Raw genomic sequence first — 14,998 nt, forward strand, 5'->3', positions numbered from 1 at the left:
AAGATGTTTTGGCTCTTCAGTTTTGTGAATTTATTTGTTAGCTATTACAAGATTTAGGTACACATATAGAGAATGCTTAAACTTTTAAAAAATCAATTATTTCCCAATTCTGAATGTCTAGACAAAGAAGAGTGCTGTGATAATCTTATGGACCCATTAATTCCAGTATTATATTGCTCTTGTCTAAAAATAAAAGAAACTTTAAGACAGTTATATATCAGAGCAGTGAAGAGTAAAACTCAAAACCATCATACTGAGTAAAAAGAGACTTAAATTTTAGGTCTAGCCCTGTAACTTACTAGCACAATCTCTGCTAGTTTAGTATGGGCACAACAGGTATGTAGTGGATCCGTGGTTCCATTATCAGAGGGCCCACATGAATCAACTGCAGATCTTGAAAAACAAAAACAAAAAAAACCCAGCTGATGCTCAGGTCCACCACAGACAGATGAGGTATCTAAAAGTGAAGCCTGGGTATTTGTTTTGTTTTATTTTTTTTATTATTATTATTATTTTTTTAAAGATTTTATTTATTTATTTGACAGAGAGACACAGTGAGAGAGGGAACACAAGCAGGGGGAGCGGGAGAGGGAGAAGCAGGCCTCCCGTCGAGCAGGGAGCCCGATGCGGGGCTCGATCCCAGGACCCTGGGATCATGACCCGAGCCGAAGGCAGATGCTTAACGACTGAGCCACCCAGATGCCCCGGTATTTGTTTTGTTTTAAAGCTCCAAAGATGATATGGGTGTATTCCCCTGGCAAGAATCACTACAACCACTATTCACCAAGAGGATGAATTGTCTAGTTGTGTGACCCTAACAAGTTATATAATTTTTTTGTGCCCCAGTTTCCTCATGATTAAACCAAGAATTCCTAAATGCTTCTTGTTCATTAGGTTGTTGGTACTAAATAGGAATATACAGAAATGGTTTGAAAAGCGAAAAGTGCAACGAAAATATAAGCTGAAAAATCTTTGTCATCATTATTAGCTATCCTTGTGACTTACCACTCTAACGTATAAACTGGGATCTGAAGAACCAGTTTTAGCGTCTCAGCTGGTGAAGCAGATGCTCTGAGCAGCAGATAGAACACAAAAGGGAGTGTTCATATGTATCATTAAAATGAGGGCGTTTATAAAACAATTCTTGTAAAAGTTTCCTAATATACCATCTCTAGCTTAGAGGCTTATATTTTATATATTTATATAAATATATATATATATAAAGAGGAGGGCCTAACAGGGAAAAGTCTCTTTCTTAAGATGAATAGAGAAGGATCTAGGAAAAGGAGGGAAAAACAGTTTCCATAGACCTGTTTCTAATTCTTGTACTGAGAAGACAGCACACAGAGAAAAAGAAGACATTTGGAAACAAAACTAAAAAATATTGTCCTATTCAGTTTATTTGTAATTCAGAGACTTAAAAGATAGTACCACACACGTAAAATACTTAGAACAGTGCCTGAACATACTAAGTGCTCAACGAATATTACTATTTTTTATTCTTCCTCTTCTAGAAAAAAAAAAGTCATCATGGTGAACAGTAAAAAAACATGGGTCTGAGAGAACAGTCGTAGACTCTACTTCTAGTTTTGTTGCTATGTGACCTTAGGCAAGTCACTTAAATTCTAAGATTAGGTTGTAAGAAATAATGAACAGCAATGGGTATCCATTTCAAGAAATGAAAAACAGTAGTTCAGTAAAAGTAGAAAGAAAATAATGAAGATATTAGCTGGCATAAATTAAAATATATATAATATGAGAAAACAAAAAAACCCCCAAAAGTTGGGTCTTTGAAGATATTAATAAAATTAACAGATCTGTAGCAAGATTATTCAAGAAAAAAAGAAGCACAGCTTACCAATATCAGGAACACAAAAGAAAACACTGCTATAGTTCTTAGAGATATTAAAAAGATACCCAACGTTATATGAATAAATTTAAAAATTTAGAGGGAGGGGCACACTAGTTAAGCGTCCGACTCTTGGTTTCGGCTTGGGTTGTGAGATCAAGCCCAGCGTCAGCTCTGCACTTGGCATGGAGTCTACTTAGGGCTCTCTCTCCCTCTCCCTCTGCCCCTCCCCCTGCTCCCTCTCTCTCTAATAGATAAATAAATCTTTTTAAAAATTTTAGATGGAATAGGCATTTCCTGGAAAAGCACAATTACCAAAACTGAAACAAAAACTAGAACATCTTAATAGTCCTTTATCTAATAAAGACATTGAATCTGAAAGTAAGGAACTCCCCCACAACGAGATCCCTAGGACCAGATGGCTTTATCAGTGAATTCTTCCACACACTGAGGAAAAAATACCAACCTTACACAAACTCTTCCAGAAAACAGAAAAAGAGGGAATCCTCCTCAATTTATTTTATGAGGCCACCGTACACTTGATAACTAAAACCTGACAACATTACAAGAAAGGAAAATAACAGGCCTATCTCTCTTATGAAAATAGTTGGGGGCGCCTGGGTGGCTCAGTCGTTAAGCATCTGTCTTCGGCTCAGGTCATGATCCCAGGGTCCTGGGATTGAACCCCATATCGGGCTCCCTGCTCTGCGGGAAGCCTGCTTCTTCCCTCTCCCACTCACCCTGCTTGTGTTCCCTCTCTCACTGTGTTTGTCAAAAAATTTAAAAAAATAAAATCTTAAAAAAAGAAAGAAAGAAAATAGTTGCCAAAAACTCTAAAATAATACACAAGAAAAACATTATAATCAAATTGTGTTTACTCTGAGGATGCCAAGTTGGTTTAAGGACTGAAGGTCAATCAATGTAATCCACCACATAATATAAAAAGGGAGAAAAATCATATTATTATAGCTGACCCTTGAACAGCACTGGGCTTAGGGGTGCCAACTCCCTCTCATAGTTGAAAATCTGTATATAACTTCTGACTCCCCAAAAACTTAACTCCTAATAGCCTATTGTTGGCTGGAAGCCTTCCTAAAAACACAAACCATCAATAAACACATTATTTTGTATGTTAGGTATATTATATACTATATTCTTACAATAAACTAGAGAAAAGAAAATATTAAGATAATCATAAGGAAAAGAAAATACACTGATAGTATTATGTTGTATTTACCAAAAATCATCTGCCTATAAATGTACCCATACAGTTGAAAACCATGTTGTTCAAAAGTCAACTATATATCAATGAATTAAAAAGCACTTGATAAGTCACCATTCATTTATTATTTATTTTAAGATTTTATTTATTTATTTTGACAGAGAGAGACACAGCGAGAAAGGGAACACAAGCAGGGGGAGTGGGAGAGGGAGAAGCAGGCTTCCCGCGGAGCAGGGAGCCCAATGCGGGGCTCGATCCCAGGACCCTGGGATCACGACCTGAGCCGAAGGCAGACGCTTAACGACTGAGCCACCCAGGCACCCCAAGTCACCATTCATTTATGATAGAAACTTAGGAAACTAGGAATAAAAGAAAACTTCCTTAACTGATAAAAGGTAGCTAACAAAACCTAGAATAAACATCACACTTAGTTATGAAATACTGACGGTTTGTCCCTGACACTGGGAGTGAGACAAGTATAAAGAACTCCTACAGCACTGCATATTATATAAGACTGATGGATCACAGACCTGTACCTCTGAAACCAATAATACATTATATGTTAATTAACTGAATTTAAATTAAAAAAAATTTTTTTAAAAAGAACTCCTACAAACTAATAAGACAACACAATAAAAATATGAGCAAAAGTTTGGAACAGGCACTTCAGAAACGATGATATGCAAATGACCTACAAACTACGAAAAGGTACTCAACTTCATTAGTCATCAGGATTTGAATGAAGGTTTGAAAAATTAAGCAACAAAAAAAAAAGAAGTACTTTTCTCCCACGTAGAAGGAATTAAAGAGGGACAACAGCTGAAATAGGATATTCTAATGCACTTAAAACATCCAATGGCAAGTGGAACATAAGATCCTGCTCACATTCAGCTGACAGGAAAAACATAATCTTATTTTCAACATTTATTAAGCATTTACAGTGTAACAAGAATTATGGTAATTATCAAGACCAGTAAAGATCAGGCATCTTTTAAAAAAAATCCTCAGAATGTAAAGATAGGAAGAAGGCATCCTGGAATATATGAAGGTAAAAAGGGACGGATCTGGGTACCAGAAAACGTACAGGATTCTTTTTTATTTTTTTAAGATTTTATTTATTTATTTTGAGGGGGGGAGGAGCATGCGCATACGGGTGGGGCGGGAGGGGCGGCAAAGGGAGATGGAGAAGCAGACTCGCCACTGAGCAGGGAGCCCAACGTGAGGCTCTGTCCCAGGGCCCCGGGATCATGACCTGAGCCCAAGGCAGATGGTTAACTGACTGAGCCACCCAGGTGCCCCAACATATAGGATTCTATCCTAAGTTTGTACTGACAGACTATGTTAACCCTGGACAAACTTTTTTTAGGCTTTAGGTTTCACTTCTGTAAAATCAGGTGGCTGGAATAAATGATTTCCAAAAATTTTTTTGAAGTTCCCAAACTCTGTGATACTAATGGTAAAGCCACCAAAGCTATCTTTCCTTGGAAGGTCTTACACGCTTTTGTTTTAGAATCTCAACCATTACCACAGCATTTTGAAGACATCCCCCACCCCCCCACCCCCCAGGGCATAGAGTGTAATTTAATAAGAACTAGCTAATATTGGTCAATAGAGACAACAATGTCTTGAATTGTGACATTTCTACAGCTAGAAAAAGACAGACAGTCGGGATATAATTTCTAAAAGTAATGTAAGTCTCTCTATAAGTAAAGCTTTCTAATTTGTTTAAGATACCAAAGCTCATTAACACTTGAATCTTTGGTTATCTTTGCTATTAGAAAGGACACATCAGGCATAATATCTAAATAATGAAGAATTTCTACTTAGTGGAAAAAGCCATGGGATATGGTATCAGACAAATATAGGTCTAGCTTTGCAACTTACTATCTGTGAGATATATTGAACAAGTCACTTAAACTTTCCAACCTCAGTTTCTCACTGGAAATTGTGGATAAAAACAATAAAAATAATAGCTCCCCAAACCCAAGGTAAACTGAAAGTAGGATGCTTTACTGGACAAGGAAGGAGATGCCTGATCATGTTATATAAATATGGCAGACATGAGGATTGAGTGATCGTATCTAAAATTTACCTTGTCCAAAACGGAAGTCTTGATTTTCCATACGCCCAACTGTGCCTCTCTCTCAGACTTTCCCATTGTACTAAATGATCAAGCCTAGGAATAAACCCTGATTTTCTTTTCCATACCATCTCCAACACTTAATTTATCAGTAATTCTGTCAGGCCTACCTCCAAAATGTCTTTTTTTTTTTTTTAAGATTTTATTTATTTATTTATTTATTTGGCAGAGAGAGAGAGCGCATGCACACAAGCGGGGAGGGGGGTGGCAGGCAGAGCAGGCAGAGGGAGAGGGAGAAGCAGGCTCCCTGCTGAGCAAGGAGCTCGATGCGGGACTCGATCCCAGGACCCTGGGATCATGACCTGAGCCAAAGGCAGACACTTAACCCACCCAGGCGTCCCCAGAATGTATTTCTGACTAGTTTCCCCTGTCTTCATTGCCAATACTCAAGTCCCAGCTGTCATCACCTCTCACCCAGATCCTGCAACAGACTTCACCATGCTTCTGCTTTACTCCCCCTTCAGTGGAGCATTCACCCAGCAGTCAGGGTGGTCTTTTAAAAATGGAAATCAGATCATATCACTCCCTCTAACCGCTTTCCACTGCAACCAAAATAAAATCTAAATTCTTTAGATGGCCTGCAAGGCCTTATATAATCTGGCCCCTCCCACTTCTCTGACCTCACTTATTCTATTTATTTATTTATTTTGCTCCTTTCCCCTGTTCACTTAGGATCTAGACCTGTGCTACCCAACATGGAGCTACCAGCCACATATGGCTATTTAAATTTAAATTTAATTAAAATTCAATTCCTTAGTTACATAGCCACATTTCATGTTCATAATTGGTCACATGTGGCCACAGGCTACCAAATTGGACCTCACTAAACAGATTTCCATCAGAACACAAAGTTCTCCAGGACGGCACTGATCTAGACCCATGCCAAGCTCATTCCTACCTCCAGGTCATTGTACCTGCTACTCCCCCTTTGAGAATGTTCTTCCCCAGATGCTGGGATGGCTAACTCCTCATAATTCAGGTCTCAGTTCAAACAAAGCTCCTCAGAGGGACCTTCTAAATTTAGATATAGACCACTCAATCTCAAACAGTTTTCTGGTCTCCCCGATCCCCAGACACTCTTTACCCATCACTGTTTTATTTTCTTCATAGTACTTATTACTATCTGAAACTGTTTTGTTGTATAACTGTTTACCCATAGAATGTAAGCCCTGCAAGGGCAGAGACCATGTTTGCATGTTCACAGCTGTCTCGCCAGTGATTAGAACAAAACTTGACATGTAGGAAAGGTAAAGTAAGTTGTTGAACAAAGGAATAAGTAAGTATCGGAAAGAACATGGATTTTGGAGTTAAACCAACCTGTACTCCAATCCACTTATCAGCTATCATATCTTAAGAAAACTTATTTAATCTTTGAGCCAAATTCCTAGTGTCTTCATGATGATTGAGTAAGACAAAGCCTGTAATCTGCCTTGTCCTCTTACTATTAAAGCATCCCCTTCAAACTCAGGACAGTAGAGAAACATCAGAAAGACAGAAGCATGACTTGCAAAATGGAAGCACAAAAGTTCCACTCCTTGGGTAATCTCTTTTCCAAGTGTGACTGACTCATTCTGGATTCCTCTTAAACTGAGCGAGGTAGCTCTGTTAATGCAACAAACCAAAATATGGCAGCATAATTCTGGATGATACAAAACAAAATAATAATGCTGTGGCCAGAATATTAACAATATCTTAATAATAACTACTATTTTGGGGTCACTTATTAAGTGTTAGCCATTGTGCTAAGCACCATATATACATCATCTGATTTATTCCTCACAAAAACTCTTTGAGGTATTATTATATTATCACCATGCCCATTTTATAAATGAGAAAACCAAGGCACAGAGATTAAGTAACTTGCCCAAGAAGACAGATCATAAATGCAGGAGTTGAGGTGGACCCAGGTCTATCTGAGGGTAGAAACAAAACCTTTAACTTCTGTAACATACAGTTTCCTTTTACAGTAGATAGCATAGAGCTGGGCCCTGATGACTCCCTAATAAATACAATCAACAATACTCTGTTTTGGTTACTGCCTTCTGAAATTTTATTTATTAGCCACCTTTGTTGTTTAAGTGGCATAAAGAACTGAGTATGGCTTTATTACTTCATTTCAGGAATACTCTCAAATCCTTGAGACTAGGAAAAATTCAGAAATATCTTCTGTTGGTACACACAATCATGAAAATTATCTATTTCCTCTCTATTTTATTTAAACAAAATTTAGAGACTCCAATAACACAACTGCTTTTTCTGTCTCTAATTGCCACAGGGCAAATAATCTAAACTTTTTAAATGAATGCTCTAGTGAGCCAGACCCTTTTCCTCTTTCCTACTTGAAAAAACTACTCTTTAAAAACATTAAAGAGTAGGTTTTAGTTCGGTATATGACATTAGGTTGTCACGCTGTGGTAGAGATTCTGCATTTGAATTCTGATTCTAGTGGTGTTCATCTACTACTACCTAGCAGCAGAAACTTGATCTAGTTACTACTCTCTCAGAACCTCAGTTCTACTTTTCTTAAGATTCCACTGAAACAATTAGTAAGATCCATTTCATTTACCACTGAGATTCTTTAATTTGGCTCCCTTATAGACAACTGAACTTCTTTTATCTTTCCCTAATGAGTTAGGATCACAAGAAATCATTAATACTCAATACAAACCTCCATCAAGGCTCCGGGATGCCCGTTTGCTTGCTGTACGCTCGAAGTGTGGGGCAGGCCTGTCAATCAGGGCACTAGCTTGCCTGGTCTGCGCCTGAGTCCGGCCACTGTATCGAAATTTGGATCCCAGTGCAAGAAATTTGCTTTTAGGAAGGGTGTCTGTAGATGTCAGTCTAGGGTGGAAAAACAAAATTGTATGTATTATCTCACTCTAATGAGACTGGGAGAGTAAAGACAAAAATCATGAATTAATCTCATTTCCTTATAGTTACTAAGACAGAGTTCCAATCAAACAATCATTATTTTAATTCTACATCATTTCTCAAAGCAACATGTATAATTTAATTGTGGCCTATATTAATAATATCATCATATATCCCTATAGATAGGGCCTTATGGTTTTCAAAATGCTTTTATAGCACTGTAATATTTTCATTACATCCATGTAATATTTTCATCATTTTACAGATATAAGAAACTGAACTTCCAAAAAGAAGTTACTGCCTTAAGATCACATAGCCGAGATTGGGCAATAACAGGGTCCAAGCCCAGAGCACTTTTTCCACTCTATTAAAATAATTTTGTCAAATGCACTCCAAACTCAATTAGTGCCTGTTAACCTATTTAATTGGTTACTTGGTGTATTTATCGCAGTTAGGAACCCCATCTTCTTTCTGTGCTATACCCTGTAATCTCTTTTGCCACGGCATTTACCGCACTGACCTGAAACAATCTATGTGCTGGTCTCCACTACAAGGCTGTGGGCTCTCTATGGGTAAAGGATAAAGACTATGATTTATTTACCTTTGTGTTTTCACTCCTGGCATAGTGCCTGGCATGAATTTGCCACTCAGTAAATGTTTGCTGAATAAATACATCAATTGCTACATCAAACACTACCAAAAAGAGAGTACTTTTTCCCTTTGGGATAGTTTATTTTAATTCAGTAAATATTTACTTTCTTTTGTGTGATGAAGCATTACATATTAATATATTCTCTTATTTGATAAAACAGATTCAAACATACTGTCCTACAAGTAAATATTTTGGGCTGTAGTTGAAATCTATACCATACATATTAAACATTCAAAAAACTCTTTCTCACCTGTACCCTTTTAGTTTTTTTTAAAGATTTATTTATTTATTTATTTATTTATTTATTTGAGAGTGAGAGAGAGAGAGAGAGAGTGTGTGTGCAAGCACGCATAAGCAGAAGGAGGGGCAGAGGAAGAGAATCTCAAGAAGACTCCTGCTGAGTGTGGAGCCCGCCATAGGACTCAATCCCACAACCCATGAGATCATGACCTGAGCCTAAACCAAGAGTTGGATGCTCAACTGACTGAGCCACACAGGCACCCCACCCTTACCCTTTTTAAAAACTCTATTTTCTTGGTTTGATTTTAAAGACGAGGATGATAAAAACATAAATATATCAATGCCAAAAATTAAGATTCCTTAATTGGTTATGAAGTATACCTTCATGTTTATTCTGAAATGATAATTTTTTTAAAAGATTTTATTTAGGGACGCCTGGGTGGCTCAGTCAGTTAAGCATCTGCCTTCGGCTCAGGTCATGATCCCAGGGTCCTGGGATCGAGTCCCGCATCGGGCTCCCTGCTCTGCGGGGAGCCTGCTTCTCCCTCTGCCTCTGTCTCTCTCTCTGTCTCTCATGAATAAATAAAAAATAAATAAAATCTTAAAAAAAAAATAAATAAAAGATTTTATTTATTTGTCAGAGAGAGAGCACAAGCAGGGGGAGCGGCAGGCAGAGGGAGAGAGGGAGAAGCAGGCTCCCCGCAGAGCAGGGAGCCCATTATGGGACTCGATCCCAGGATCCTGGGATCATGACCTGAGCCAAATGCAGTCACTTAACCGACTGAGCCACCCAGGCACCCTGAAATGAGAATTAAAATGTTCTTTTCCCTGAGTTTTCTTCCTGTCTCCTGTGCTATCGTGCTAAGTGTGATATGAAAACACAAATAGAAATAAAAGATATTATGAAAAAAAGATATTATGGTCATCTCTCTTGAGAGCCATTCATAAATAGTCAAGTTTATTTATAAATGACATAGCATGAGATCTGGGATTTGCTTCAAAATACTCTGGGAAGAAGTGGGAAGTAATGGGTAAGGATATAGATGAAACAAGATTGGCCTTGGGGTGATAATATTGAAGGTGGGTGTAGGTACAAGGGTAGTTCATTATACTACTTTCTTTACTATGACCACGTATGCAATTTACAATAATAAAGAAAATTTTCTTTAAAAGGCAAGCTGACAGCAACTAGCTGGTTCTCCTTTCAGTGCCGGTGATTACTTGTGTAAAGTCTGTCTTCTCTGCTAGATTGATTATTCCCTCAGGACAAGGACTAGAACTATCTTGTGGTATACTCTCAATGCCTACTACAGTGCGTACACAAAGGGTAAGCACTAAAAAAATGTTTGGTAAATGAATACAAAGGGTTAATGATGTGGCCTCTTGAAAAGCTGAGCAGATGAAACTTCCTCCTATTTTCTGATTATCTGATACAATTGGGCTTCAAAGATGGCTCTCTGTGCCTCTTTTCGGGGGTTGATTAGAGCCTAGATAACGATCAGCTTCCTACCTTTCACCTTCTAATCTAACAGCCCCACAGAAAGTAGGTAAGCAATGCTTTAAGAAATTCCATGTGGAGGTAAGTCAGGGTATTTCCCCCTCACAGACTAATTTTAGCTCCAGTTAGGATGATCACAGAGCCCCTAGTAAACACAGATTCCTTTTCCTCCCTTCTATTCTCCTTCTACCACCCACAGAAAGGTGCTCTGGGAATGTTAAGGAATATTTTTCAACCCAAGGGAGGAGAACTGGATTTATTTTGTCTTGCTTAAGATGATCTCACCTGGGCTAAATAAAAGAATGCCAGCCATACAAAGGAGGGAATTTCAATAGCAGGTTTAAAATAGAAACATGCATAAATAATTTATCCTTGAAAAATACTTAAGTGAGAACAATACCTGAAAAACGTGTGATGCTCTACACAGACTTTCCATAATTTCTTAGCTGCTCGGTAACTGGGAAGTTTGAATCCAATGGTACTCTCATATTGTTCTTGCTATAAAAATGCGAATAAACATGAAACATGATTATTTGACTAAAGTGATCCAGTACCAAAGAAATATGGTGTTACAGAAGAGGACATTATAAATGAAAAGAATGTTACTACTAGTTTAAGAAATTGAAATTTTTCATTTGAAATTGAAAATTTTCATTTGAAATTTTTTCCTACTTACCAGAAGAGATCTACTCACTTAAGGTGGCTTTTTCCACAGCAGAGAAGCCAGGGAATGCATCTTATATTATTCATGCATTTTATTTTGTTCAGAACCCACTCCCCCCTTCAGACACTGTACATTTTTCTGAGACATAATTAAGTGACCTTTTGACTGTCCGGACATTACTCTTCCTTGGTTACTGTCTACATTTGGGATACTTGACTACAATATGATCAGGGAAGGGGAAAACGTGATTCCTCCAATCAATCAATATTATTATGCAATTGTTTTTAGTAATGGGAGCTAAAGATTTTGGCTCAAACTAGATTCCCGAATTATTAAATGTTTTCTCTTTTCTTCCCTTGACTGACCATTATTTATCTGGAGACCTCTTTGACTGAAGCAAATCATAACCTGCCAAGGATACGAGAAACACTGTCCTGCTAGTCTTTTGCCTCTTTGTTTCTACCTTAAGCATACAAGATAGAAAAGAAACTGACATTTATATTTAGTGCCTACTAAATATACTACATATACATACTATGATTAGGTAGTATCATCTATATTTTTACACATGAAGAAACTAAGATCAGAGAAGTTATTTGCTCAGTCTCATAGCTATCAAGGGGCAGAACCAGATTTTCATGGTTTCTACTACATGCTACTGCTATATCATCCTCTGTAGACGTAACACTTCACATCTCAAAATCCTTTTGTTGTTCCTAATTGCTTTCTTCAATAAGAATTCTATGTTTTAGGGGTGCCTGGGTGGCTCAGTCGTGAAGCGTCTGCCTTCGGCTCAGGTCATGATCCCAGGGTCCTGGGATTGAGCCCCACATCGGGCTCCCTGGTCAGGTGGGAAGCCTGCTTCTCCCTCTCCCACTCCCCCTGCTTGTGTTCCTGCTCTCACTATCTCTGTCTCTGTCAAATAATTAAATAAAATCTTAAAAAAAAAAAAAAAGAATTCTATGTTTTAGTATGTATCATGTAGTTGACTTTCAAAAGACCCAAGGACTTCCTTTATCCTATTTATTTGTGTGTGTGTGTGTATAAATTTTCTGCCTTCCCACATTAAAATGTAAGATAGGTTAGGGATGGACTCTTATTCACTATTATATTCCTAGACCCAAGAATAGTGCCTGGCACAAAGCAAGCCCTCAATCAATAAATATTTGGTGACTGAATGCCTCTTAGATTTGAAACTTTTGAGGGAAGACATTGACTCCTCTTTGCTAGGCACAGGTAAATAATGATGGTATTAAATAAATGTTTCATTGGGCCTAACCAAGATTTTTAAGGCTGCACATCCAGTATTTCCACGCTAAAATAACAAGCCATTTTCCACCAGCAGATGGTGATACACACACAAAAAAAGCCATATACATTAGTGCATTACTTTCTCGTTTAGAGCTTTTACAGCTGTCATCTCATTTGATCTTCAAATCAACTGTGACAGAGAAGGTATTATCCCACTCGAATGATAAGGAAGCTGAGCCCTCGATTTGTACTGGGTATTCTGCTTAGTAGCGGCAGGGGCAGAGTAGGAGCTAGAACTTTTTTTAATTCCTACTTAAATAATTTTCTGCTGTGCCATGATGGCTCCTAAATGTAAAAGTTAAGTTTGGTCAGCATTAGTATATCCTAAATCTTGAACACCAACTAATAACTGAGTCGTCTGGATGAGCTGAACAACCAACTCTATTAAAAATCTAGAACTTGACCTAGAATACATTCTTAGCAACCACTAGGAGCTACACATACAAATAAATCTTAATTACATGAGGTAAGGTGTTGGTGGTGCAAAACATGAGTATCTTAACCCCACAATTTCAAAATCTCCTGCTACTTAATTTATAAATATTTATAAATACTTCCCCATCAAGGATTTTACCGGAAGTAAATAAGTTTATCAACCCAAGATTCACTTTTGGCCATGATATATTTACTTACATACAGAGAAATGTCCAGAAGATCAGTAGTAAGGAAGACAAGAAGCATTATGGGGCAGATTAATTTAGAAAACAGAATTACCAGTTCCTGAACAGTTAGCTACAAAGAGATGTCTCAGATGACATAATAAGAAAAGCAAGAATGAAGAGATGTTTTCAACACGGCCCATGCTTGATTCAGAAGGAAAGAAGCATGAATGCTGTACCTCTCCAGGACGGATCTTGATGAAAAAGCTGCTACGTTTGTAAGAAATCTTCAACACTTTGGGCCAAGGAAAGCGGTTAATTCTCAGCTTATCTTTATAAACCAGAAGGCCACTAGAGCAGACACCTAGGATGATATCCACTCCTTCCAAGTCCTGAAAAAGAAAAGTGTTAGCAGTTCAGTCTTCAGCAAAGTGCTCAACCCGTGGTTGACTATTATTTGATAATCTGAAGATATCAATAACCAAAAACCCTTACAAAGCATACATTAAAAAGTAAAGCTTGACCTTACAATCATAATCCATGGGACTACTGAGTCCATGTAAAAATGTTACCATACCACTGTGAGTGAACACCTGCTCTTTTCTTGTCCAAGAAACATGGACGTACACATCTTACCCACTGAAGGAACTAACTCCTAGAAGGAGCCATGAAGCCACCACAGCCACCCCTCAAAGCCACCGTGAAATGTCACTGGGCTTGCACTTCTCCCATAAAACTGAGCCTCTGTATTCTCCAAAAAGGTGTTCCTTAATAATCCAAAAAGAGGGGCGCCTGGGTGGCTCAGATGGTTAAGCGTCTGCCTTCGGCTCAGGTCATAATCCCAGGGTCCTGGGATCGAGTCCCGCGCATCGGGCTCCCTGCTCCTTGGGAGCCTGCTTCTCCCTCTGCCTCTCTCTCTCTCTGTCTCTCATGAATAAATAAATAAAAATCTTAAAAAAAAAATAATAATCCAAAAAGAGGCACTCATCTGCTTTTACCATGCCTGTCTGTATATGAAAATTCTAGGGTAAACGTTCATGTTCTCATTCTAAATATTCAAATCTGTCACTACCATAATCAGTAAATAATTACTATGGTAGCTACAGCAGCTACCTATGTCCTACACATGTAGCGTTAAGTCTGTAGGCCACATGACTTCTGCAGGCTAGGGCTGAGGAGTATGTCTACTACCAAATATACATGCACAGTTATATTTTTTTTATGATAATGTGGTCATTCATCCAAAATTCATAAGTAAAGGAGTTGACTCTATTCCTGTATAAACTCAGTATGAGAGAATCTCAGTCTTGTAATTATTGATGTTAAGTATATTAAATTATAAATATTATCCCAAAGTCAAGAAGGAACAGCAAGATAAAGCCACATTTCTATGCCTCCTTAGTAATTTTTAAAAATTAAATATATAATATTAATCATCTGTGTCTGCAAATAAGGAAAATAAATTTCACCTGAGTAAATCTCTACCAATGACTATGTAGATAGGTAATCAAAGCACAGAGTTAAATGTTTCTTGACTATTCCTTTTCCCAAATTGAGTATAGAGAAACATGTTAGTGCTTATATGTGTTATGTACAAACACAACTGAGAGGTAAAAATTATTAACAGCTCTAACTCAATGACTATATAACTGAGAATTTCCCAGAAGATGCCCTCTTAAATTCTTAAAACCTGTGGCTTTCTCTCTCTCTTAATTATATGTTTTGGAGAAACAATTTGCTTCACAACATTTGGGAAAGGAATATGCTGCTTGACTTCTTCATCTATTCCTGATAATTACTGCACTGACATCAGCCTACAGCAGGAACTGAGAAGCAAAACCGAACAATTTCTGGTCTGATCTTTCTATCATCTACTTTAGAGATTCACAGAAGCACCCAGGCCAAAACAATCCAGAGCAACATTTTAAGAAAAACCACTAACATGCAATGAA

The 14,998-nt window shown here is 37.8% G+C and overlaps 1 protein-coding gene across 17 annotated transcripts in view; it reads right to left on the reverse strand.

The window, feature by feature from the left end:
* EPB41 (erythrocyte membrane protein band 4.1) overlaps positions 1-14,998 on the reverse strand; it is a 197,420-nt gene that overhangs the window by 53,446 nt on the left and 128,976 nt on the right. For all 17 annotated transcript variants that reach the window (XM_035019289.1, XM_035019294.1, XM_035019288.1 and 14 more), the window contains 3 exons: positions 13,286-13,438; positions 10,873-10,970; positions 7,880-8,052 (listed from right to left, as the gene is read on the reverse strand). In XM_035019289.1, the coding sequence (XP_034875180.1) occupies positions 7,880-8,052; positions 10,873-10,970; positions 13,286-13,438 (424 nt within the window). The remainder of the gene's footprint in view (positions 1-7,879; positions 8,053-10,872; positions 10,971-13,285; positions 13,439-14,998) is intronic.

Source organism: Mirounga leonina, unplaced genomic scaffold (assembly GCF_011800145.1).
Source record: "Mirounga leonina isolate KUSES-001 unplaced genomic scaffold, KU_Mleo_1.0 Mir_173, whole genome shotgun sequence".
NCBI classification, from domain to species: domain Eukaryota; kingdom Metazoa; phylum Chordata; class Mammalia; order Carnivora; family Phocidae; genus Mirounga; species Mirounga leonina.